Genomic DNA, 27,802 nt, shown 5'->3' with positions numbered 1-27,802 from the left:
CTCTGTCCTTTGGTGGGGAGGGCTGGACAGGACAGTGCCCGCGGGGTCAGCCCGGTGAGATTCCCGGCTGCTGGAGCAGGAGGGATGGGGTTTGGCAGGACGAGGTCCCTGCTCAGGCTCTGCTGCAAGAACTCGGCTGTCTCTGCCCAGCTCCCTCCCTGGGAGGGGTCAGAGCTGCCTCCAGCCCCACAGCGCATGGGAGGAGCAAGGGGGGAGCCCCAACATCTGCCGGAGCATCCCAGAGGAAGGAGGGTGGGGACAGGGGGAGATGGCGATCACACCCAACCGCGCTTGAGAACAAGTCAGAGGGGTTTATTCAAATGCAAAGAGACCGACTATCCGAAATTTAGGATAGAGGGAGAAGAATTAAGGCTGTGTTTGTGGGCTGAACTTTAATAGTCACACTGGTACTTTCTCATGGAAAGATAAGGGGAGAAATGGGATGGGCAGAGTTAATCGAGAGGTGGAATTGATCACCTCATCAAAGCCATCAGCACAGCTGCAGTAAAGGGACAAAATCACTCTTGGGTCTTTCCTGATGTTTCTAGTAATTGTAAAAGTATAAAAGACCCGTCACTGCTTTTATCTCTGCTGTGCCTGGGCTTTCAGGAGTATTAATTAGCACTCACTGAGTCTTAAATACGTATTTAACAGCACCATAGTACCACATTCGAATCCTCAAATTAAAGTAAGCAGCTTTAAACTCAGCCTTTTAGCCTGAGTAAATTTACTATGCGAATTTTAGTACACTTGATAAAGCACGAACGGCCCACTTTAAAACACCAGAGGTGGAGAAATTCCACATCTTCCTGTTCTGCATCAGGAGAAACGGGCGGGTGGGACAATTTCCTAACTTCGCTAATATATATATTTGGTTTTTTTTCCCGCAGCACATATGTATGTTCTCGTGTGCCGACACATCCCTGAGGGTGTCTCACGGCTGTGTGTCCTCCTCCAGCGCTGCTGGTTTTGCGAAGAGAAGGTTTAGGACGATGTGGATGCTGCGTGCCTGGAGAGACCACTAGTGGAGAGCTGTCTGCGGTGCACGGGAAGGGAAAAGGGACAAGAAAGTGACACAACAATGAATTTCTTTCACCCCTAGAGCTGTCAGTGAGAAAGAAATACTGGAAATATATCCTACTCCTCATCCAAGGGTATTTTCTGCCATTCTTTAACAAATAAAACGAAAAACACGAACGAAAGCATCCCGAGCTTCATTTGTCACCTGCTCCTTACATCCAAAATTCAAGGACGTGAGGTCACAGTTTTCTGTCAGCTTGATGTGAACACTGGAGCGCTACCAGTATAGCTGTATTTTTTTTTTTTTCAAGAGAAGCTTTTTTATAATAAATATAAATTTAATAGCTGTTTTCACATTTGTTTGATATTGTTGTTTATTCCTGGGTTTTTTCTACACCTGGTTTGTGGTATTTCTGTGAAGCCAAGCTGCCTGCTGGCCTTCCATGAAATTTCCTGATGTGATTCCATCTTCCTGCATGGCTTATCCTTCCACTGCACCCACCACAGGTGGAATGTGCTGTTACTGATAACCAAACACAAATTTACATTGTCTAGGGCTCAATTCTAGATGGATTTAATCTTCCCCTAAAATATATTCCTGCTTATTTATTATTCAGGAGATAAACTTGTCATCTCTTGAGTGAAAATGATGTTGTTCCACTTCTTGGACTGAGCAATTGCATTGAACAGATCATGTGTCACCTCCTGAATTCAAAAGGAGATGACAGATTTCATCCCAAAGCTGAGGTTTGGAATAATTTTACAGTGATACTGCAGCCACATCTAATGCACAATGTTAGTATTTTTAAAATGCTGCAAGGTATTAATTGGCATACACATCCTTCTGTAATTCAGTCTCCTATATTTTCGGTTTCCTTAACCACAAAATCTTCTTAACTCCATGTTTTCCTTCCTAATTGTATTTATCAAGGATTGTGCAGGAGCAAGGAGTAAATTTGACACTTTGGTAACCAGCACTGTTCAACAGAACTCGAGGTGGTGCCCACAGGGCACAGTGTGAATTATTTCATTAATGTCAATAGAGACAGGAGACATTTACCATTTTGTCAGTGTTACAAATCACACCACCAACAGTTAAGTGAATATAAATTTGTATGAGGCAAGTGGACAATGATTTACAAGACCAATAAAATAAGGAACAAGGACAACTTGCCAGCTATATGCCAAATAAACAGATACACTTTGTGCGAGTCTTAAAAACTGCCTTATTAAAAGCAAGTGCTACATAGTCATTTATTGCAGCAACAGTGTGAGCTGCTTAAAAATAATCAATCTTCTTACCCTTCACTCCCAGTTTTTCCTTGATCTGCATTGTTCTCTCTGACAAAAGACAGGCATTGCAATTAGTCATAGCTACCCAAGCTATCAACACCCCAGGGCTTTCTCATCCAAATGACTCACCTTGAACTTTTTCTTTACATTTTCAGCCTCATTGTTTCTTCCCTGTTTGGAAATACAGCAGTATAAAAAAAGCAAGATGGCATGCAGAAATAAACAAGTTTAAGTGCTACAATAATTTCTTAATTTTGTTCTATACTGCAGGCTGAGCTCATCATTGTAATTTTCATCTTTATTCTGGTTCACACTGCTTTCTTTTTCTCTTTATCTGTAAAACACAGGCAACCCCATGGTAGCATTCAGGGTTTGCAATTATCTGAAACATCATCAGGATCTCCTGTATGGGAGAGCAGCTCCTTAATACAAGGACAAAGTATTTTTGCACTGATTTGAGGGGAAGAAAAAGACACCAGAATGTCTGTGAATGTGCTTTCTTGTGCATCAAGAAAAACTTCTCAGTATGAATAAAATCCTCCAGAAAATCTCCAACATAGCAGAAGTTATATTTTACTACATATAGGGGGTGTTTAAGTGACCAACAAAACAGTTGATTGTTGTAAGTGGTGGAAATTCAGTGTAAATGAGACTTGTGGAAGAACATGAAACTTAGAGAAACCGCTCCCTTTTCTCCTCCATTGCCCTTCCCTCTCCTACTCTGATTTTTCTGCCATTTAAGCTCCCTGATGCTACGCAAAAATGTTAAGGTAATACAATCACATGGTTTACAAAAACTAAGAACTCCTGAGAGTCACTCACCATCAGCCTTTAACTATTTTTTCAGCAAATAGATTAAAATTCTCATTTGCAGTTTTAACTTCTAAAAAAATCTCAGCACTTTATCTGGTAATGTGTGTTTTCAATCTCATTTATTATTGAGCTAATGGAAGAGTTGTGAACAACTCACACATTGCTTGAGCAGTCGAGCAGCAGCAAAGCTGGGCACCAGAGAACTTGCCAAGTATGCAAGGAGTTCTATTTTCAGGTATAAACACCAAATTTGTGCCAAGATACACAGAAAGCTTTACAGAATCTTAAGAGCTTTAGAAAGTAGATCCATGGGGAGGGATGGCTTTGACCTTGTAGATTTTGCTTAAAATACATTTTAGAGAACTGGGGACCTGCTGCAGGCCATGGGAGTTCTGCTAACAAGTTTTGGTCTAATCAGATTTTAATTTACTGTAATCAAAGTAAGGAAGGCTCTGTCCCCCTTAGAAAAGCACAGAGTTAAACACCTTCAAAGAGCCAAGTTTAGAAGTCAGCGTTCAAAAATACAACAGAAACAAGGGTTCTGACATTACAGTTTTTTATTTGTTTTTGAGTCCACGATCTATACAGGTATTTACAAGGCATGGAAATGGATAACAGCACAAAATACAATTGAGGTATAAGCTAAGAGCACAGTATGTCATGTTTCAATAAATATAATTCAAAATTTGTAAACTAAGTGACCAGATAGATGCATCTTGTCTACTAAAACCATATAAAATATCTGTTAAATCTCACGTGAGGTAGAGGACAGTTTTGTGTGTCATGTAATGCAACCACAGCAATGCTGATAATAAGACTGTACATCATTGGCAAAGTACTAAAAATTGTTGAATGCACTGATCCTTTTTCACAGGCTTTTCCTATGGTTTTAGAACAGTCACTCAATCTGTTGCCTTGAGCTAACATGGACTTGGTTGTTTTGCAGCTACTTTCTGTCATTTGAGAGAATTATACTGGCATATCAACAGCAATAAATACTTTAGAGAGTGAGGATGAAAACACAAAAAATGTTCTGTCAATCACAGAAAGCAACGTGATGGCAACGAAATATTTCAGACCAACTTTTTATTATTCCCTAGAATTCGTTTAAATACAGTACAGCTGTGCTTTCCTTTAAGTGAGGTATCTCTTGGAAGAAAAAAAATTCAATTGATATTGTTACACTTAATTAATTTTCAAATAGCAAAATTTTAAACTGTGTTTGCTGTGCTTGATGAAGTGCTTAAAACTCATTTTTCAAGCATTTTCCAACTGAACCACTAACCCTGAAAAAAGCAATTTGCTAAGTAATGGAGACACACTATAAAATCTTCGTGCAATTTGTAAGCAGTAACTGCTTTCAAAAAAGCTAAAATATGACTGTATTTTTTAAATAGATATATGCAGCAAAAATTCTACGAGCTTTCTGTAAAGAAAACCAATGAACACTCACACTACAAATGCAATGAGCAAAAAGAAAATTAAAATTTGCAGCTTTCTGCTGCTTACTATCAATGGCTTAAATAAAATTACCAAAATATTGCAAGCACAGAGTAATAGGTAGGAGAAATTACGTCTTTTGTCGACTTCACCATGTTATAGAAAACTCTGTTGTGTGGATTAATTACACGAATTAAGTGCAGAAAAAATACAAAGTTGTTATCTTTACTGACAATCAAAATATATACTCTACAAACAAGTGAATCTTAGGAAGCTGACCACGACAGCGTTTCAAGGCCAACTTCCCAACTAATGCTAGGAAAGGTTTCCAAAAATTTCATAACACATTCTAGCTATCCCCTCCCCCAGTACAAAACAAGAATGTATGAATAAAACATTGTGACTTCTAAAATATGGGCCAAGACTTATTTGTTTTCAGGCCACCAGTAGCCTTATGCTCCCACCCAACTTTTCCTACATCACTAATTGCATTATGCCTTTACTATGTACAGATGGTTTTACACCTAAGCTATCAATATATTAAATATAGAATAAAATTAGTTTAAGAATGTGAAACATAACTACATTCATCTAAATACTCAAACTGAATTATATGCTGTACAAAAACTAAATCACACACTTAACTAAGTTAGGAGACTTAGATAAAAATCTTTTTTTGTTGAGGAACACCCGGTTACACTACGAGTGAGGGTGTTTCCAGACTGCCAAAATTACAAGAGTTTTACCCTCTAAGCTCTCCTATTTTATTGATTAAAGTGTACAAAGCCTGTTAAAGATCTCTTTTATAAAAGTATAGGAGCAAATTAGGTATTCACCTCGAATCCTACTTATTCCAAAAGGTGCACTAGGCAACTTCCATCTTGGTGCAGGTGTTTAATAAAGCAACTTTCCAATTATAGACAATTTTAGGACTTTGTTCTACAGGCTTCATGTCACAACTACCTGGGAAAACTACTTCTTGCCTGAAAAGATCAGCAAGCAATGACTGAAGGCAAACCAAATAACACATAAAATGAGCATGCCATGACTAAAAGCAAAGACCTAATTACTGATTTAGTCTCTACCATCAAGTGTGCACTTAAGTGAGGGCCCTCATGAGTGCAATCCAAGTTCCTATGTCAGGCTGTATAATGAACCATTCAACAGAATTAATATAAGGTAGCAAAAAAAGGTCAACATATACTTATTCTAAAACATAAGAGCGTTATTTACAATTTACTAAAAAACTATCTTTCAGAGACTGTGAGCACACAAAGGTCTATGGCACATTTATGTATACATTATTACTTAAAATCAGTATAAAATTGAGTCTACACTTATGAAAATTGTTTATGTTATGTCAAGCCTGAAAGTAGTATTTAAGAATTTTAAGAGGATTACAATAATTTAAAATGCATTCTAACTTTATGTTAACTAAATGGAATATTTACAAAGCTACTTTTAAGGTCATTTTAATAAATGTTCTGTTGGCTTTACCAGCCAGATGTTCAAAAATGATTAGGAGGCCTTATCTGCAATTGGAATTGGTCAAACTTCTATAGCTGCTGGAGTTCTTGCAGCAGTGAAAATACTGTTACAAGCATTTTCAGAGCCTCCAGCAGTGACCCCAGTGCTGGCTGAGGCACAGGAACCTGGGCTGCACCAGCCCTCCACTGCCACTGCTGAACCACCACCGGCCAAGGGGGCACACTGGCCAGGGAGTCACAGAGCACAGACAAGAACTGAATGGAAATGGAATATTCAGTGTCCTACTAATATAATAATGCCAGGAGGGTTCCAAACATTCAACAGCTAAGCTGTAAATACTGTGGTGCATCAGTCACTGCAGCTTTACCCACACTGACAGCCCCAGCCTGCCCCACGACACTGAGAGCAGCACAGAGGGACCCTCTCCACCCTTCAGCAGCATCCAGGTGGAGCTTTCCCATTTCCCACCTCATCCAACACAGGATCTGCCAATCCCATTGGACAGCCTCAAGCTCTGCTCCCCAGCCATCACACCTCCAGCAATACTCCTGCCTGCTTTCCCTGGAGCCATGGGTCTGGTGGCTGGACAACAAAAAATTCACGGTGTTTTTAAAGCAAGTAGTGCACACACAACCAGAACCATTTAGTCAGCGCCCTTCCTCCAAATCAAGCTGCAAAGACAGGCCTTTTCCTTTTTAGTTTGGGGTGGGTTTTTTTTGGTTTTTTTTTTTTCCAAAGGAAAAATTTGGAGATGGGAGCTGAAGAAGAGAAAAAATATAATCCCGGTCTTTTTTTTTCTGGCAGGGAGTGGAACAAGATGATCTTCAAGATCCCTTCCAACCCAAACCATTCTATGATTCTCAACACTGACAATGTGCTTTGGGTTTTTTTTTTTTTTTCATCTAACCTGCTTTACTTGCCAGTGTAAATATGACACAGAGCTCATAAACAAAATTGTACAGTTATTAAAAAAATCATCCTATGACTCCGTGACATTTAATTTACCACCTCATTTCTCATTCATTTTAAAGATGTGTGCAATTTTATCTTTCTCTGTGATATTCAGTCTTGTTATACTACTAACAGAGAAAGAGTTTCCAGTTTAACTAGTTGAGGGGGGGAGATTAATGTAGGCTCTTACTAATGGTTTCATCCAAAATTAAGTGTGTTATTAAGAGAATATTAAACCTAAGTACCTCAAAACCAGAAACTAAAAGCACAAGCTAAAATTATGTAGTGAAACATTAGAATTACTAAAATATTCTTATCACTGACATGATCAGCTGACATCTGCCAGCTGTATCCAATTTTTGGAGAGAAGTGCAAAAAAGTTTTTCTTCATCCAACTTTAGCCATGCATTTAACCCACTAGGAACCAGACTTCAGAAGTACTCAGACATTATATATATATACATAAGACAGTAATTCTGTACAATTACACATTTCCCAATGTTATAGCTTAACAAACATGCTGTATTTTCTTAATTCATGGTAACCCTACCATGCCATTCAAATACAGAGACTATCAAAATGATTTTTCAAAGTGCCATACCTCAGAATTTTATATTTTAAGCTATGATCACAATGTAAGTTAAGGCCTGTTCTATGTAATGAAAGAAAAATCCACAAGTTGGCAAGAAACTCAGTGTGGAGGCTTAGGGTACTAAAGAAGTTAATACATATTCCTTAATAAATATTATGTTTCTTGAAAGCATGATTATCTGAGAAACAGTTAGGTCAAGCTTTCTCAGTTTCTAAAAGGAAAAGCCCCATCTTTATGCCTTTTATTAATGTTTCTTTTGTACATACTATAGAGAAAAAACAGAAGAAAACTTGTGAATTTTTAACCTCCCAAGATTCCACTGAAATTGCAAATTTTTTAATTCACAAAACCAAACCAAACCAACCAAAAAGAAAACCAAAAAAACCAAACCAAACAAACAAAAAAACCCTAATGTTTTCCTCTTCCAGCAGAGCTAACAAGTGCTGGCTCTAACACTCTTTAGATTGATAATGAATTGTTAAATAGACAATACTGAAAAGATCAGCTGACTTCACACAATGAAATGATGGGAAAAACTCATGCTGGTAAATCACTTTTGATAATCATCAATCAGTTGTAGCAATTTTGAGCTCTGCCTTACAGACAAAAAGCTGCCTTTACTTTCTTCAGTTTTCAAGAATTTAATTCTCATTGAAACGCAAACTATTTAAGACCTTGAAGAATTGAGGATGTTTTTAATGTATTTTATAACTGGATGTGCAATTGATAGCAAAATAAAGATATCCACATATGTTTTAACAGACAATGTTAAAAGGTGTAGAGTCCTTAAGACTGCATTAGAAATAGACAGGAACTGGTCACTCTAAAATCAAGAGTTTTGTATTTTTCATTGTTTGAGTAAAACACCAGTACAAATCAATGCAGATTTTCATTGGCTAGGAAAATCTAAAAATGTCTATCTATCTATCTATCTCTATTTATATCTATGTATATCTTCATCTGGACCTGTCTGGGAAATAGAAATCCCTAGAGAACACTTTTTCTCAGCACACAAAAATTGTTCACAATCATTAAAACCAAGACACCCTGTTTGAAGGACACAGTCATGCTTCCTCTTCCAATTTCTATTTTCCTTTCCCATTTTTTGAAGATTTCAGGATCTGTAGCTTCAATTCTTTTATCATCATCTCTAACTTTTCCCGGGCCTCTCGTTCCTGTCTCAGTTCATCCTGGAGCTCTTGTCTGTCTGCCTCTGCATGATCCAACCTCTGCCTCAACTCTGCCAGCTATCAAACACAAAAGACAGAGAGGCAGAGTAAATTTTAGCAAACTTATTTAAAACAACAAAGGGTCACAGATGACCACTGCATGCATCCAAGTATTTCAGCCCACCAGAATTATGCAGTTATCAAGAATTGTGCACTTACCTCCTACACCATTAGCAAACAAAGACAATGTGCAAAGCTGCATAAACATCAGACTATAATTTTTAAAAAGAGAAAATCTAATTTTTACATGCATATAAGTTGTAGCTATATGAACTGTCACACCACACTGTCAGTAATATACAGAATCTGTTGTGATGATGTCTGCATCAGATGTGTCACAAATCCCAGAACAAACTCCATGTTTTCACTTTTCACATCCATTTCTCTTACCTGACAAAATATTATTTCTTTATTTCAAAGCCTGAATGTATTTCTAGAAGAAACAAAACCGCCAACACTGTTTTCTGATATTCCTTAGTACAAATGAAATATTCAGAAAATCTTGAACATAATCATCTGTGTGTATATATTCAAATACAAACCTGAGTCCACACAAATGTTTTTGTGATATATTTTGTGTTTAAACACGGAAATTAAGTATTCTTTTCCTCTTTGGAATACAACAAGGCTAAAACTTGCTAGAATGTCACCAAAATTATTTACAGTGACATCTGGAAACATCTTTTCAAGTGTAGGAAAGTTCCTTATTGCTTATTATACTACCAACAATTAAAACAAGGAGGAGACTGGAAACCAGCTATCCTCTCCCCCATTGTTTTATGGGGTTTTTCTTACTAAAAGACCCCCATTTCATGTAAAAAAATCCATCTGCCTTTAATGATAGCTATCTACCTGATGTACATCATCCCTAAGCATCCATCTTCACAGACAATTAGGAAGACAGCTCGTGAGAAGGAAAGAGCAGGAACCTACAGGGCATTACTGGTGTTCACCAACTGCTGCAGAATGTACTGGGTGAAGGAATGGCTGTGCTGATTTTAGAGAAACACCACATTTCATCCCTGCTTCTTCAATCAGAAACACTTCAGCAGTTCTTAGACAACAACAGGCTGTTAATGCAAGTCCTGACTGCACAAGTGATGAAGTGCTGCAGTGCAACAGTGCCCACTGCCTGCATGCTGCAACACATGCTCTGGCTTTGATTTCTAGCTCTAAGGAAAGGCTCCAGGACTGGTTATCCTGCCCTGCTGTGACTGACAGGGTGAAGCAACAATTCCAATAAAGAAATCAAAAAGGGGGACAAGACAGCACATATTCAGACAGGCCTAGAAAGGAGAAGAGACTTTTAAGCAAGTTGTAAATACCAAATTCTTAATTCTGATTAATGCACAAGGAGAGTTCCTCCCAGACCACAGCTCTCATACAGGAAAGGCAAACTGGGCAACTGCTTCAAGAACACATCAGGTTAAGGCTTTTTTTAAAATGCTGAATACAGAGCTTGGGGAAGTTCCCTGTTCCCAAGACCTCTCTTTAACTCTGGTGCTTCTTGGAACCACAATCTATTGCATGATGTGATAAATGGAAAAAAAAGGTTCAAATTATATGTTGTGAATAGATCTACCACAGAGGTAATAACAGAGCAAACTTTTACACAAGGAATATATATGTACTTTTCAAAGTCTAACTTTTAAAGACTCACACAACCAGTCTCCTTAGGGAACAATCCACAGTTTTCACCCTCCAAAGGAAGTAAGCTGCACAAGCCCTATAAAACGTGCTGTACATGATGATCTTCATAAATTGGAACACGTTGTTACTTGCACTAATAGGGCTTGTACCAGATGTTTAGTAAATCAGGCCTTAGTCAGAGAGGATTATTTCTGGCAGCAAAGGCCAGGAATCAGTGGAGTGGGATGTCATGAAATTAAATTCATGAGGAGGATTTACGATGCGAGTCTCTGCCCTACTCACCAAAAATACCAAAACCTGTCTCTCAAGTACTGCCTGTTTCTCAGTTTGAGTCAGTCAGAACAGGAAATACACACACTGTGAACAAAAGACCACAGAGTTTTACTGAGCTCACATTTTGGATTTTGTTCATTTTAAAAATGGGCCTGTTAAGACTGTGATATGGTGCAAAATAAAGAAATTTAATCATAACTACAGCCCCTTTTCCCCTTTGTCATTAACTATATTTTTTTCTCATTGGAATAATCTCCAACATAAAGAAGCAATAGCAAAAGCTATAAGTAAAGTGACAGGAGAAAACAACTCCATAGGTTTTGACACATGAATCCAAGAGGCAAGAATGAGAGACACTAATGTGATTTTCATTTCCGAGAAAACTTTTGGCTAAATGTTTTGGTAGAGCCCAGAAGGGGCTCATATACTCAGATACTGCAGAAGGTTCTACCACCAAGGAACATGAGGAGCAAGGTGTGCTGCTCATCTGGCAAAAAGATGGTTCAGAGGTCTGGATTTATTTTTTTTTTACATAAAATAAGGACAGTGTTTAAGTATATATCATGGGCAAGCCCACATACATTAAAAACAGAATTTGTTTTAAACAAAAGGATGTAACAGACCTCACGTTTAAAGTTTAATATTTCCTCAATAATGTCATATGTTTCTGTAAGCTACATTCTCAACCTCAGTTTCAATCAAGGAACAGGGAAATAAATATTGCTGTCACTGACTTATTTTGGTTTCTGTCTGTGGTGTCAGAACACACAGAGAAAACGAAACCTTCAAGTGGCTCAATAACAACTTCACAATTTCCTGATACACTAAACATGTTTTGTTTGAAATAAACCTTCCCTTCTCACCTGTGCTGCATATTCAGCTTCTTTATCTTTTTCCAAATTGGAGTCACAGCTACATTTCTGCTTCATCACTTGGTCCAGTTTCTTCTCCAAGTCTCTCTGCTCAAAATAAAATTCTTCCATTCTTTGTGCATGCTCTGCTTGCAAACATTCGAGTTCTTTTTGTAAATTCTGCTGCTCTTCAGTCAGTTCCTTCATAACTCTAGAGTTGCTTAACATTTCCACTTCCTGTAAAGAAAGATTGAGATCACATATTCTTTCCTTCTAACACCAGAAAAGTAAAAAAAATTAATTTAAAAATGTTTCTGGAACCAATGAGGTCGAAAGGACCATTTGTAACTACCATTTGTAACAACAGCCTGATAATGGTACTTTTCTATTTATCAATGACAGCATGGAATTCTGTAACTTGCATCTCATTTTTAAGAAATTACTTGTATTTTCAAGTAGATGGAGCTTCCAGAAACAAATTTGCACTTCCAGCAGTGAGCCTCAGGAAAGAGCAGCACTGATGCACTAAAATATACTTTGAATATGCAAGAAGTCTAGCATCAGAAAACAAAATGGTTTGATTTCTTTGTCCACTAAGGTTTTGATAGTTTTAAATTAATATTTTTTTAAAACTTATCCATAAGCTTTACCTCCAACAGCAGAACAACTTTAAAGTGCCAGCTCTAGGGCCCCACCTGAGCTCCTAGATTCTGAGATAGCATTTAAATTAAAATAAAGTAAATTAAAATATTAGGTCTATTCCACAGATGCAGGAAGCAAAGGCAGTATTTAACTGAATTCAGAAAACAGAAATGTCACAAGTGAACACCAGCCTCTAAAATCATCCATTATTAAAGAAAAGACTAAAAATAAAATCCCTAAAAGCATGGCTTAACAAATAGGAATAGGAAGATGGTGTTCTTTTTTACACAGGGCAGTGATCAGACCATTCCTAGAATACTGGGATCTGCACCTTTAAAAACCTGAAAACCGAGAAATTTTAGAGGATACAGCAAAAGCAGGAGCTGCTTGGACCCAGCATCTGCAAACTGAAGAGATATCACTTATTAGTGGGCTCAAAACTCATGAGCATAAGGGATATTGAATATTTGGTGTCCGGATTTAAGCTGAGGGCAAGATGATCTGTATGCTCTGGTGTTTCTAAATGATCCAGTCTGTGATGGTGACTGTGGAGCCAGTAAGCTCACACCAGCTCCCTGCTTCAGGGGGAAATGCACTCAGACTGCCACTGTACCATTTGGAGCTGCTGCTTCCTCCTCAAAATCGTGTTTAGCTTTTCCTGCTGCTTGATGTAGGTTTTCATTACTTCTTCCATGATCCTTCCCTTGTCATCCTCACAGCTGATGTCTTTCATGAGGGTGGGGGACAAAGTTCGTGCATCAGCACCTCCCTCACTATGACCAGAGTCTCTGGTGATTTTGGAAGAACTGCGCTCAGATTTTCCACCTCTCGTAGAGCGAGTTGGCACAGGAGGATCTACACAGGAAAAAAAACAGAGAACAATAATCACAGAAAGTTCAAATTCCAGAGTGAAAAAGAAAGCAAAAAAACCCTGAGATTACAAAAAGGTGGAGGGAATTTTTGGAAACCTGAAGTGACATCACAAAATTCTAGCTCGGTGTAAAGCTTTCCAAAATTCAGTGGTATAAAAATCAAAGACTTCAACATAATTTTCACCACTCACCTAAACGTTTAGTTGGCTGCTCCACACTAGTTTTCAAGTCAATTTTTTCCTGTTCTTCAAGAGAAAGCTCTGGATAGGAGGCAGCTTTTTTGTGCTTTCCACTACTGAGCTTCTTCTCCAAGTGCCCAGGTGAGGATTTATTAACTTCTGAAGCTTTTACTGTTGTTTTTGCAACATCCTTATATTGAGATGCAAGAGACACATTCGGGGCAACCACTTTATCACACATATAAAGGTAGTAACTGAAAGAGCAGAAGAGTAAAATTCATAGTGAAAGGTAAGGCATAATCAATGATGTCTGGATGAGAGCAGTAAGTTTAATTTAACATGAGCTCAAACAGTGAAAGCATCAATGAAAAATAAGCACGTCCTTTTTAAATGTTTCCTTTGCAAAAGGAAAGCCTAACGACCCACTTAATCTTTACTGAGTAGATTATCTAGATAAGATTTTGAGGCAATCAAACAAGTAGATTTTCCAAACATGTCTGATTTTAAAAAAATTACAGAAAATCATATGAAGACTCTTCATTTAGATGCAAAGAGTGAAATTAGAATACTACTGAATCCAGACTCTCGAGCATTTTCATAATCCTTATATTAGGACTAGAGGATGGGGAGGTGATCAGTGAAGTGGGAATGAGCACCTCAGTTAAGTAGCAAAGCTGTGTTCTGACAGTACTGGGGCCCTTCTGAGACCAAAGCTGGACCTTCCTTCCCAACTGCACTGAACTGCCCATCTGGATTTTCACGGCTCCTGGACCGCTGGGAGCATCCCAGTGTCCCACCCTCACCTCACCACTCAGCCCAGTACAGAGGGAAGAGAGCCCCAGGTGTGTTCAGGTCAGTGCCAAGATCACCAGTGCCACTGGAGCTCAGCTGCTGTCTTCAACACTTCTCTTGGTTCTCCTGGCTCTGAAGGAAGGCACTGGCACAAACAGAACATGAGGGCCCCCAGAGAAGTTCTCCACTCCCTTCTTTGCGTGGGAACCAGTGTGATGTGTGTACACCAAAAAGGGTCTGCTCTGACCCAAATTCAGGACCTGTGCAACCACAGGGGGTGAGGGCAAGAGGAGTATCAAGAAAAACTGTTCCCCTCGCTGCTGCAGGTGACAAACTGCGTAAGGAGTCAAGGAAATGCACTTTGTTTCTAAAACCAGGGAACCAGTCCACAGACAATTCACCTGCAGCCCTTGTTCCACTGTGGAAGAAAGCATTTCAACACCTCTTGGAGGTCTTTTCTGGAAGGAAATTAAGTTGTACTCATGGTAAATAGGCCTGGTCCAGCTTTCCACATGCATGTATTGTATGACAGTATGAAAGATCAAAAGTTACCTCTGTCATTTCTACTAAGAAAGGGGACATTTTAATTGCATTTCAATTGTATTGCCTGCTGAAGAACACCCATAGGTCACAGCTTGAATCCTATACCTAAAAACACTCATAAGCAGTTCATTAGTATTTACACTAAGAAATGCATAAAAATTGAGGGTTAAATCATTTCTGTGTGATACCGTAAAAGTTTTCCTAACAGTTCAGGTTGCAAATACATTCTTTTTCAGTTTGATTTATCTCTAAATAGCCAAAAGTACTGGAGTACTTGATAATGCTTGTAGTTCTACATAGGAAACTCAGTTACCTGGGGTGGAAAAAGGAAGGTGGTTGAGGATCAGTTTCTGCTTCTTGCTTTATAACTGGATACCACTGAGATAACTCCAGGTTCTGCTGTGGCTCTGCCTAAAGGAAAGAAAATAAACTGGTGATTGAAACACAGGTTATTTACATTTTCATAAACACTCCTCAGAGAAATGGCATTTACATAATTAATACAGATGTACCAGAAAAACTGGGGTACTGGGAAATGGGGTGGTTTTGGCAGACATGCAGGGTGGTGCAAGCCACAGAATTTTCTCAGATATCAAATCTACAATTGTGGGCAAAATAGCAATGACATTAAAGGAAAAATCTCTTTACAGACCTATCTAAAAACTCTGTTCAGTTTCCAGAACTCTACTAAACAAGCCTCGGAGAAACAGAAAGAAGAAACTAGGATTCCCCAAAAGGTTGTAGGAGCCCTTTGTAATAATGTGTCTATATAAAGTAAGCACCTGCCAGATACTTTATTTCAAAATTAAATGGAACAGTGTGCTGGTGTTCCAGGGACAGAACTTTCTTCAGTCATCACAAATTTTTTTAACACAAGCAGGCAAAACTGCTCCCAGTAACATGAAAATGCCATTCCCTTTGCAGTATCAAACAAAATTACCTCAGGTGCATCAGAATATATGATCTTAAAAACTTCTGTGTATTTTGCATTTGGAAAGCAATTCTTGTTCTCTGTGTCTCAAGAAATGTTTCGGGAGTTACTCTTTACTCAAAATTCCTGGTGATACTTTGTGCTCCCCTGTGAAGCTGCTCTTATTTCAAATGAAAGGTGTCTCCCCATATATTTCCAATATTCTCATAGCTAAGAAATTGATTTGCAATTTCACTGTATTAGAACAGCTTTGGGACATGGGTTTTTGGGTAGGGTGTGGTTGGCTGACCCCAGGCAGCTTCCAAGCACCCACAGAGCTGCTCCCTCAGCACCATCCCCAGAGCACAGATGGGAAAAGAGCAAGAAAGCTCCTGGATAAAGCCCTTTTTATCTTGGTAAAGCTGGTTGAAAAGGTAAAGGAAAAACACGAGTCAAGCAAAGGCCATGGCTCTGTCCCTCCCTCAGACAACTGCCCAGCCATCCTTGAACAACCTCCACCTTGGATGCCAAACCATCTTTCTCCTCCTTCTATCCCAGTTTTTATTGCAGTAGCCAGAACATTGGTGTGTTAACCACAGTTTTAGCCACAAATCCAAAGCACAGCACTATACAGGCTGCTACAAAGTCAACACCATTCCAGCCAGACCCTGTACCTTCGACAAGCTGCTCAATTAATAAACAGCCTATAAAGCTCAAACAATTAAATAATCCTGTATTGAAACCTTTATGTAGTGTTCTAATACCTTCACAACTTATGTGCTATGGTATCAGAAAAATTTGTATTTACACAGGCTGGGATAAACTTGTAGAGAACTTCATCCCTGGCAGTGGGAGAGCCCCAGTGACCTGAGCCATGGTCTGCACAACCCAACACCACCTGGCAGGGAGCAAACCCCACCTGCCCCACTCTGACCAAAACTCCCATCCCATGAAACCCAGCTCTCAACACGAAACTGAAATTCAACTCCACCCCCTCTGAAGTTCCTCAAATCACTTCCAACACAGACAGAAAGGCAGGGAGGGCACAAGGAAGAGAAGCTCTGGAGTTGTAAATTCATAAAAAGGCTTTTAATAAAAAAATATTTGAATAATGTCTAGAAAAATGGCCTCGTCCTGACATTTGTCAAGTTATTTCTACTTACTCAGATCATTCTAATAATTTAAATAATCACATATAATCTACTTATACTGCAGCTAGCATACAATGATCTGATTTTAGCTTCAGATCACACTTGTCCATATTTTAGGACTCACATTCTAACATGCTTATATATTTACATATTAAATTATCGGGTCATCTTTATTTTCAAATTACTAGGTCAGATTTTTTTTTAACCTATTTTAAATGTTGAATTTACTGTCTACCCATTAGTGTGAATCTTGCAAATGAATTCCATAGCATGCAATCAAATTTTTACTTAGGAAAGAAAATGAAATGTTACCATAAATAAACGAAGTCTTTTTCTAACAGGATTCTTCCCTTACCATTCAGGTAAATGAAATAAGGCATCTATTTATATATATAGGTCTATTTCATTACCCAACAATTTGTTTATTTTAGATGCTCTTAAATAATTCTATAAACACAACAAGCTGAACTGAATTACTTCTACTCAAACTGTTTAAATGGGTTACATGAAAAATCACTTATTTTTCTTCAAGGCTAGTTGGACAAAGCCATTCTTTAAGGAAAAAATCTATAGGTAAGTAATGGTTTCAGTGTAATAAATAAGCCAGTAGTTTTAGCAGAAATTTGATTTATAAATCCCTCAGGAGAAATGTTAACCCCTCACACTGTGAGATTTCCCCCATGCACTGTCACCAGCTCAAGGAATCAGAGAAGCAAGACAAAGTTTTAGTGCAGAGATGATGAGAAACTGTCGCAAAGTCAAAGAGAACAAGGATCTGTCAGCACAGGAACCAGCAGAGACTCAGCGACAGCTGTTCCATGAAGAGCAGGTGGATGTTGCACTGCAGTCTAGAACTCCACAGAAAATTATGACAATCAAGCACACAGGTTACAGCTATCTTATTAGCAAAAAGAACAGAAAGGAATTAATCTCAAAAGTACTTTGCTCTTAAAATATTGAAACAGAAGTGTATTTGCATTGTGAGGTGAATAAACTCAGAGTGAAATGCTAAGGAGAAAGGCAAAGCACGGGATTTAGGATGCTCCAAAGACTATGGGATTTAATTAACTCATTATTACCAGATGGGGAAGACCTAGCCAAGGGCAACTGTTCTTCCTGGGCCCTCCAAGATAATCACAAAGATGTGTCAGCACTTCTGAGCACTGACTCAGCAAAGGTGGTGAGGAGGTGACAGAACAGCAAACAGAACATCCTGCAAATAAATTCCCCCAGGAGTGTAAGGAAAGGGAATGTCTACGTGTTGTAGCTGATACCTCTCCCACAACACAGAAATGAGGAAAAGAAGTTGTGGCTGCTCCATCCCTATAGGTGTTCAAGGTCAGGCTGGATGAAGCTGTGAGCAACCTGGTCTAGTGGAAGGTGTCCCTGTCCAGGGCAGGGGGTGGAATGAGATGTTCTTTAAGGCCCCTTGTAACCTAAACCATTCTGTGATTATATGAAAAGACAACTGAAGCAGCCTAAGCTGCCCTAGGACAAGGAAGGGGAGACCATACTCCAACACTGCCCTCTTAAATTCTTTTACTCTTTTATACTTCACAGATGAATATCCACAGGATGGAAAAAACCCCAAAACCTCCCCCACCATTGCATTCTGTTCGGGTTTTCACAGCTTCTGACTCTGGTTTCACATGCTGCTTTGTAAGAAAAAACTACACAGGTCTGCAACAGAAGACCGCAAAAATTTTACAATTTCATTTGTACCAGTCCAGTCCAGTCCAAATTACTGCCACTGCTAATTTAAGATGGGTTTTTTTTTTTTTTCCATCTTTGCACATGAAACTGAAAGATCTCATTGTCTGAAATCTGCTGCTGTGGGAAGAAAAGCAGCATTTATAGGTGTGAACGTGGAGACTATTTCCACTGATGCATCCACCATGCTGTAGTTCATTTCCTACACTGGCACTGCAAGAATAAAGACTGACATGTCTTTTATCAGTTGAAAAGCAAAGTCTCTTTGCTAGGAGACTGCATCTGCAAATAATTCAGCATGTGGAAGCATGCCATACTGCAGACTTCCATGGGAATCTGCTGGTAAAATCTCTTCCTGCAGACTGGCACCACTGTAACAATACCTGTTACTACATTCAGCCCCCCTGCAACACCAACTTTACAGAAATTTGTGCTGAAAGGTGTCAGCTCATAGCACCCCTTTTTGGGCTCAACCATCTGCGCTGCTCTTGCTGCTATTCTGAAATCCACCACAAAACATCCAACAGGCAACATGGATTTTTCATCAAACCAGCAGCCATCAAAGAGACACAGAAACACTGAATACACTGAAAAGAAACAGTCATGGGGCAGAAAACATTAAAAACCTATTAAAGTTTAAATTATAACCCAAACTTGTGCTTTCTATGAATGGGAACATCTATATTAATGTTTCTCTGCTGCTTGTCCTATTATTTCAAGTAGAAGCTCTCAAAGGGACAAATAAGCTCTGTATTTTGGAACCACAGCACAGACTTGCAGCGGTATTTTAGGAAAAAATAAGATGTCTATTATTAACTATTGTCAAGATACCGGCCTACAGCTCATTACTTGGGCTGCTTAAAACCCCCTCTTTTTGGCATATTTCACTGCACAAGGGGTTTAAACAGAAAGCTTTTGCTGAACAAGCAGACTTTGGGCTTCTAAATAGCCATTTAGCAAAGCCCCATTACCCTGCACACAAGTCATGAGATGGGTGGCCAGCAAGCCAGGTTGCCATCCAGCCCACGTGTGCGTGCTGGAGTACAAATAACAAATGAAGAATTCATTTGTAGTACTTGATTTTCAAGCTCCTTTCTGCTTTGCTTAGCTGCTGCAGCACACGCCGCATAAAACCTATTCAAAGGTCAAATGGGAGACTGAATATTTTCACAATAGCCTGAATTTTCCAGAGTCTGTATACCTTAGGACAGAACAAGAACCAACAAAGCCAAGCTAGCTCAAATGGTTACTTGCAGCCCAAAGAGGAAAGAAATTACCACCCCTCTTAATGAGAAATGTTATTTCCATGGTGAAGCTCTCACAGATTTAACTTAGGCTTGATGTGACAAGTATTCCCACTTTGAAAAGCCAAGTAATGTGCTTCTAAAACAAGTATTTACATGTGAGCAGAAAGAGATCTGGGAATTTTACACCACCAGGTGAACTTACTTTGGACCGAATTCTTTTCTGATTTTTCTCGCTGAATTTCTCCTTCATTTCCTCCAAGAGATGCTTCAGCTCTCTCTCCTCTGATGTGCCCAGGTATTTTTGGTTAATGTGCAGGTAGCAGTGCCACTTGGCCGACTCAAACCCCCAGTGGCAGGTCCTCTTGTCCGGGGATCTGTGTGAATGCATCACAAAGGTCTGGGGCGAGAACATCCCATAGCATTCCAAGCACTGGATACACGGGTCATCAGGGGCAAGGTAGAACTGAGGTGCAAACAACCCCTGGCACTTGCCCAGGCATTCATGCTCTACTTCGAAGGCACTGCCAGTCTCTTTCAGCTGGGCCAAGGTGTTCTTACCAGGGAGGAAACTGCCACTTTGGGGAAAAGTGCGAGGGCGCAGTAAAGCATTGCATAGTCTCTGAGCATCTGTCAGTGTAATGAGCCCACAGGACGGAGCGTTGAATGGAAGAATTCCCAAAACCTTCAGAATGTGAAGCTGGTCAGAAGTGCACCTTGAGCAGTAGATGTAGAGCTCATCACACACCGTGTTGATCTGCTGCAAGGAAAAGTCTCGGAGAACCGAATTCAACACTTGAGGCAGGCAAAGTCTTTTTTCTCCTCCGACTTTAAAACAAGAGATGGATTCCCCTTCCAGCAGGGTCTGTGTGAGCTCCGTGGAGCTGTCTGGAGGGATGAGCAGTGGACCAGAGAGGATTTGTGGTGATGGGAGAGGCAGGAAGACAGTGGGTGACATACTTTCCTGGGAATACCGAGCTGAAAAAGCTGCAGGTCCACCCAGTGAACTCTGGCTGCTAAGGTGGAACTGTGCCAACGTGTGTTTCAAACCTGGATTTAAACTCAAAGGCTCAGATAGTGAAGCACTGTTTGGCTTGGCGGTTGCCCCATCAGCCTCCACTGGAGTTTCATCATAGTCATCCAGGTTTTCCTTCTTTATTGTTGGCAATTTATTTATTACAACCTGTACTTTGTTATTTGCATGCATTTCTGTCATTGCTTTTTTCAGTGGAGGACTCCCATCCTCTTGGATCCTGCTCCTTTTTTGGTCTGAAACCAGACCTAGAGGCAAGTTTATCTGTGGGCTTTCCATTGCTAAACACTAGAGCTTTAATTAAGCCAGTCCTGAATGTGCATTTTCTTGCTTTTTCATATAAAAAATAATTTCATGTAATCTTGGATTAACAAGATGCACGCTCCTTTCACTAAAACATTACTTCTTCAGCATCCAACAGTAAAAACTGTAACCCATTTTGCATGTAATACCGTAAAATTACTAATGGAGAGGTTACACTATTTTCTCACTTATTTGTTCAATTTTATAGTATAAAAACCCCAAAGCAATATGTATACAAAAGGCTTTCTTCATATCCTACCCACTATTTTACACAGTAGTCTTGTCCAGGAATTTTTAGTAAAAAACAATGTGCTGAAACGTGTTCATCCTTGATCGATTTTTTCCTTTAAAAAATATACTGTCTTTTCAAATAAGTCTCCATTTAAATATTAAAATAGAAAAATGGGCTCAGTTAGAAGAATGTCAATCTTAACGCAACTGATCCAAAACGTAGTTTAAGTCATGTGAAAATTTTATTCAGCACTTTCAGCTCCCAGAGATCAAACACAATCTTAAGGGCTTGCTTTACTGTGCTGCCAGTTTTATGATTACACCACCACCACCGTGACAGCTACTATGGCAGTTCACAAATAAAACCTGAAATTAAAGGCTGATCCAGATCAACGGCAAAAACTAAACGTCCCTAGAGAGTCACCTTTCGCCCAGATGTCACTGGCGTGTGTCAGAATTCCCCCAGCCCAGGTTATTAGTAATAGAGGTGAGATCCAGGCCATGGGCTGAATTCATACCGTGTACTAGCACAGAGTTCTGCCACTTCTTCCTGATAACCTGCAAAAGAGAGAAAGGCCGATCACAAGCAATCCCCGAGTTTGCTCTGTACCTAAAGGGGCTTCAGGAGAGCTGGAGAGGGACTTTTGACAAGGGCAAAAGTGTGACAGGAGTCACAGGACATAAGGGAATGGCTTTAAACTGAGAAAGGGAAGGTTTTGACTTGATACAAGAAAGAAATTATTCTCTGTGATAGCAGTGAGGCCCCCTGCACAGGTTGCCCAGAGCAGCTGTGGCTGCCCCTGGATCCCTGATAGTGTCCAAGGCCAGGCTGGACAGGGCTCGGAGCAACCTGGAGCAGTGGAAGGCGTCCCTGCCCGCGGCGGAGGAGGGGTTGGAAGGAGACGAGCTTTAAGGCCCCTCCAACCCAAACCCTTCTGGGAGTCCCTGCCAGAGGCAGGGTGCGTTTCCCAGTAACTCGCGGAACACCGGGACAAACCCCCGACCGACGGGCGATACCGGCGGGGGAGGGGGCGGTCCGGAGCGGCTCTGCCGGCGTGCGCACCCGAAAGTACGGGCGCTCCGGCGAGCCACGGGCCGGACACAGACTCCCCACCCCCTCTCCCATGCCGGGCACCGACCCTCGCCCCCAGCCCCTCCCGGGACGCCGCATCCCGCCGCTCCCTCCCGCGCCGTGACTCACCCCGGCCCCGCCGGCACCGCTCCGGGCACGGCTCAGCCCTTCCCCCTCCCGCCGCCGGGCTCGCCCCTCCGCCCTGCCCCGGCTCCCCGCCGTCCCCAGCCGTACCGCGCCGCTCCGCCACCCCCGACTCCCTTCCCCCCCTCCCATCCCCGGTACCCCGCTCCCCCTCTCCCCGCCGCCCCCGCGCCGCCTCTCCGCAGCCGCCGCTCCCTCCCAACCCCCGGCGGGCGCTCCCGCCCTTCCCCCAAGGCTCCGCCGCCCCGCTCCCCGCCGTTCCCAGTAAGTTCCCCGGCTGCTCACCCGGCGCCGCGGGGGCTCCGGCGGCCGCGGGGAGCGGAACGGGCGCCGCGCTCGCGCCGCCCACCCGTGACCTCACTGCGGAGACCGAGACGGCGGCGGCGGCGGCGCGCGGGCACGAACCCGCCGGCGGCGCGCGCCGGCCCCGCCCACTGTCTGGGGCAGCGGCGGGAGCGCCCGCCCGCCCCTCCCCCGCCGCCGCCGCCGCCGCCGCCTCAGCGCCGGGAAACCCGGCCCGGCCTCCCCACCTGCCTGCGCCACCCGCGGGGAAAGCGCAGGAAGAGAAACAATATATATGTATAAATGTATATATTAAGAAGTGAATATACATGCGTATACAAGTGTTGTTTCTGGCCAGGCTTGCCCTCAGCCCGGCCGGTCAGACGCGGCCGCCGCTCCCCCGTCAGCGGCCGAGAGGGGCCGGCTGAGGGACGGGGACGGAGCGGCAGCTGGGGCGGGGGAGGGAGAGCGGCCATGGCGGAAGGGGAAAAGCCAGGCGGGAGGAGGGCCAGGCGCTGCAGGGGAGCTGTCAGGCGTGTGGCTCCCCTGAGGCGGCGGCGGCGGGCACAGGCCGCCAGCGAGGGGCTCTCCGTGATTGTCCGTCCGTGACTGTCCCTCCGTAGCGAGGAGGAGTCAGGAGTCCCTGTCCGGTAGCGAGGCTCCCGCAAAGATGGTCCCTCAGGGAGAGTCCTTGAGTGACTGTCCCTCAAAGAGCGTCTCTCGGCAAGGGTGTCACGGTGACTGCTCCCCAGCGAGGGTCCCCACAAGGGTGGGCTGTGCTGCGGCGCCGCACTGCTGGGGACGGGGCAGGCGGGGCCGGGTGACCGTGCCTGTCCCCGGAGCAGGGTCACAGACCGCCCGCTCCAGCCACGGGCTCGCAGGAGATGCAGAAGCGCAGATGTTCTGGGAAGCGAAATGATCAAACCGCGGAGAGGCGGGGAAGATGCTCTTCAGGGACAGCTTAGTCGCTGTACAACTCGTTAATGTATTACAAGTTTCTTCTGCCTGCAAGAAGCCCAGAGCTTTTCAGTTTACATCTTTGTGAAGACAGCGCTTCACCTGGGATTACGGCGCAATCCAATTTGCCGTTTCCTTTCATCCCACACAGTTGCATATTTTGATGCGAGTACAAAAGCACAGCACATGAAAAGGGGGCAGTTGTACAAGCACCAGGCACCGCTTAGCACCGGCCAGCGCTGCCCGCGGCTGGCGAGATCCCTGCTCCCTAAAGCCGTCCCAGCAGGATTATTGCACAGCCACAGAACCTGCCTCGCTGCTCATCAGCTGAGAGGCCTTTGGTGCTCTTTAATCCTTGATTTCGCACCTTTCATGTGCTTAGGTTTCCCTTGGGCTGGCCGGGATCGCTGATGGAGAGGCCCTTGAGCATCACCGCAAAACTGCTTCAAATCCTAACTTGCACTAAACCACCGCATCAGTTGCGTTACCTGCAACAATATCTACAATATCTCTGGATATGAGTGATCTTTGAGGCTTCTTACAATCCAAACTATCAGGGTTTTGGAAGCCCTGGTTGTTAGAAAAGCAAATATTTTTGCAAAGAATACTAACACCCAGTACTTATTTATTTAGCAGATAAAAGCCACAAAAATATGGCAGAATTAAACAAGATTTCTGAATCCACCAGCTTTTAGAGCTGATTGTGAAGGATGTGGACCTATGAGGGAATTGTCTGGACATTCTAGATATTCCTGTCTGCTTCACCCTCTTGGACTTTAGGCTCTAATTAAAAAAAAAAAATTCTCTCTTCAAATACCAATCAGCGAAACTTGTAATCCCTTTTGAATTTACTGAGGGAATGTAATGACTAGCATTAGAGCTGGACTGATCAATATATGTGAGGAAGGCAACATATGTAGGCAGATATTCCATCTTTTATTAGACTTCCTGATGTAATGGAATCTTAGGATTCAGAGGCATTGTTTAATTTGTTGGGGTATTTTTTTCAGGTTCTGCTGCAGAAATGTTCCATTTCAGGTTACAAATTCTGGTAACTATTGTGCTGTAATAATAGTGTTGCTATAGAGCTACAATAATCAGGCAATGGAAGACAAAGTTTGTAGGTAGAGAATTGTCTAAAAAAAGGTGCTAGCTCTGCCTACAACTTCTACTGTGGACTGTGAAAAGCAGTTCTGAAGACACTGCGCAACTAAAACCCGAGTTACAGACCTTTGGAAGTGGTAATAAAGTGCACTAACAGCACAGGATAAATCTTGCTTTGATTATTCAAGTGTCTGAATTTTCAAGAAGTGCTGAGGCTCCAGGGAAGTTCATAAACTTCACATATACACAGTCCCTGAAGATACAAAATTTAACTATGAACTGTGCCCCGGAGACCACAATTTAACTGAACAAAGACAGATTTTTTAAAGAAAAAAATCACTTTGGTAGTCATATTTAATCATAAATTGTAGCAGTTCAGACTGTTAGCTAATCTGCCATCAGAAGTTTCACTCTTGTAAAATAGATACCCTGTTATAGGTTGTGTTTTAAGCAAAAAAAGTTGATAGATTTTGACAGACACCACATCCTGTAGGACAAGTCACAGTGGGGGACAGTGCACAAAACACTTCAGCTCCTGAAGGACTTAACTATTCCTCTGGTATAAGAGGGATAGAAGCCCTGACACTTTACTCATCCTTAGGAGTTAGATGTGGACACAAGAGATTCCTGGTTCCATTTATGACCGAAAAAGCCACCTCCCACAAAAGCTGCACAGACCTGGGATGTAGATGCTACTCTGCCTTCAATTAAATGAAGATTAAATTGTAAGAGTCCACCTTTCAAGGATGCAGTCTGTTTATTATAAGCAGAAAAAAAAAATTAAAAAAAAAACCATAAGGGAACTCTGCAAAAAAAAAAAATGCAAGATAGGGTAGAATCTGCTCTTTCTCAAAGGGGCTCCAATCCCTACCTTTTCTCTTCCCAGGAAAACATCATTATTCTGTGGTCAGTTGCAGATACCTCTGTTACTTCAACGCCTTACACCACCCATGCTGAAGTGAGGATCCTTGCTTAGCACTTACCAAGTGTGTATATAGATTTTCCAAGCTATTAGCTTCCTTCATAGAGTGCCTCAGCATAAACAATTGCTCAGACTGAGGCGAGAGCAGCTGGGCACTAACTGAACAGAAACAGGGAGTGTGCGTGGGGGGAGGTTAAGCATCTAAGATATGCAGCCATCTGCAGCACTCCAGGATTGCCGACACACACCCGTGCTAAAAGGCAAGACAAAATCTCTTATACTAAAATACAGAAATTAAACCACTGCATCTGCGGCAGGGTATGTGCTAAGTGCCGTCACCCTGTGTGTCAGAAATCTCAGAATGCAGGGGAGGAGTTGAAGAAACAAAGAAATAAATCATGCAGAAGTAAGTGCAGCAGTGTTGCTCTGAACTCAAAATCCCAGCTCTGGCAGCTGAGATGACGTTGTACTAGTTCCAGCTGAAAAGAGGGCCTTGGATGAGCAGGCTGAAGTAGCATTTTGTATTTTCCTTTAAAATTTCTGTCTCTGTGCAGAGGACTGATGCCTCACTGCTTTTGTCTCATCACTGGTGTTGGAAGGAAAGGCAGAACCTACAAGGATAGTACTTTTCCAAAGGACAAGATGAACATGAGGCTGGGGAATGATTTGCATTCTCGTTTCATAAATGTAGGGTGAGGAAGGCATTTCTTGGGTTGCTGTGGCCTATCCCAGTGCAATTTTTGACAAGAAATGAAAAGATTAGAACAAGGCTCCCATGGGATATGGATAGTTTAAAAGGGTCAGATTATGATCCCAAGAAAAGACCAGCATTTCACAGTATTTCTCTGAGATTTTAACACACAGAGGTCTAATATAAATGTTTTATTTAAAGTAAAAAGTGTGCACAAATAAAGGGAATGATTACACAACAACACTCAAGACCATATTCTGTATGAAACAAGAAAATAGTAGTGACAATATTAACTAGCAGAGCACCCACAGGAATCCAACTCGTGTACAAAAAGGAGGTTACTCCACATAAATACATCATGCTTCTGATGCAGACACATTCTCCAAAAACCAAAACCTACTGCACTGGACTGTTTACACCCAATGTCCCTTCTGAATATTTATGACAGTTGCTGCATGCTTAACAATGAAAAATAACAGTCAATATCATGGCACTTTGGAGAAAATTAAAGTTTAAAAATGGATTTAGAGTAATTTAAGATATTTGTCACTTTGCAACATTCTTAATGGTTAGATATGTAAATAGAAAAATCATTTTTCTGTGACATTATAAAACAAACATTAACTTTTGCTTTACTCTTCTGAGATGAATGGCAGAAGTGTTCTTCCTTACATAAAGCCATTTTCCCTTAATACCTGGTAGGAAATTATGCCACTGTAGAGTCAAGGCTTTTCTTGTTTGCTTTAAATGATTCCCAGGTTTAATATCAGTTAGGCCCTGATGTCTAAACTGATCATGTGGGTGCAGGAGTTGAAGGCTAAACAATCACCATTTTAAAACTGCACTGTAGGGCAGTTCACTTGACCCATTAGCTGCTCTTTAAAGGAAGGTTCATTCTGATATTTTACATTTGAAAAGATGCAATTTGAATTTAAGGAAACATGATTTTTAACAGTGAGGAGGTTAAATGCTTCCCTGAAACTGAAGCCACTCAAATCACTTCGAAGTTTCGGAAAGTCAGCCCAACACTAGAGAGTTTCCTATTCACATTGCAAAGAAAAACATGAACTAAATCTCAAACCATGACACCTGTGTGGGTTTGTGCAATCTCTCTGCTTGCAGCTGACATGGAAGTGAACAGATATACAGCAGAAAACTTGTGCTACGAAATTAGTGTTGCCATACAATGATTTTCACAGAAAGACACTGGCCAAGCAAAAGTTTACTAAAAGCTTCAGGTAATGCTTGCCAACTTGTGCTTACAGACTCTCAGATCTGCTTTCAGTGACCCTTAGCTTCTCTCACAGCTCTTACATAACACAGATTCCTTTCCTCAGTGTCTCTTAATCCCTTTTCCCAAAAATAAAAATAAAAAAACGGTACATTTGGCATTTCTTCAGCCCAACAAATATATAACTAT

The 27,802-nt window shown here is 41.5% G+C and overlaps 1 protein-coding gene across 1 annotated transcript; it reads right to left on the bottom strand.

Moving 5' to 3' along the window:
* Positions 1–8,501: 8,501 nt before the first annotated feature.
* Positions 8,502–20,955, bottom strand: SKIL (SKI like proto-oncogene). The gene is made up of 6 exons (XM_062499138.1): positions 19,845–20,955; positions 14,942–15,035; positions 13,306–13,547; positions 12,856–13,097; positions 11,613–11,837; positions 8,502–8,844 (listed from the first exon to the last, which is right to left on the bottom strand). The coding sequence occupies exons 1-6, from the start codon at positions 20,953–20,955 to the stop codon at positions 8,683–8,685; spliced, it is 2,076 nt and encodes a 691-aa protein (XP_062355122.1). The 3' UTR covers positions 8,502–8,682.
* Between the last annotated feature and the right edge of the window lie 6,847 nt (positions 20,956–27,802).

The sequence above is a fragment of the Cinclus cinclus genome, chromosome 10 (assembly GCF_963662255.1).
Source record: "Cinclus cinclus chromosome 10, bCinCin1.1, whole genome shotgun sequence".
Lineage (NCBI taxonomy): Eukaryota > Metazoa > Chordata > Aves > Passeriformes > Cinclidae > Cinclus > Cinclus cinclus.
The sequence above is the reverse complement of the archived record's forward strand: the minus strand, read 5'-3'. Positions and strand labels throughout refer to the sequence as shown.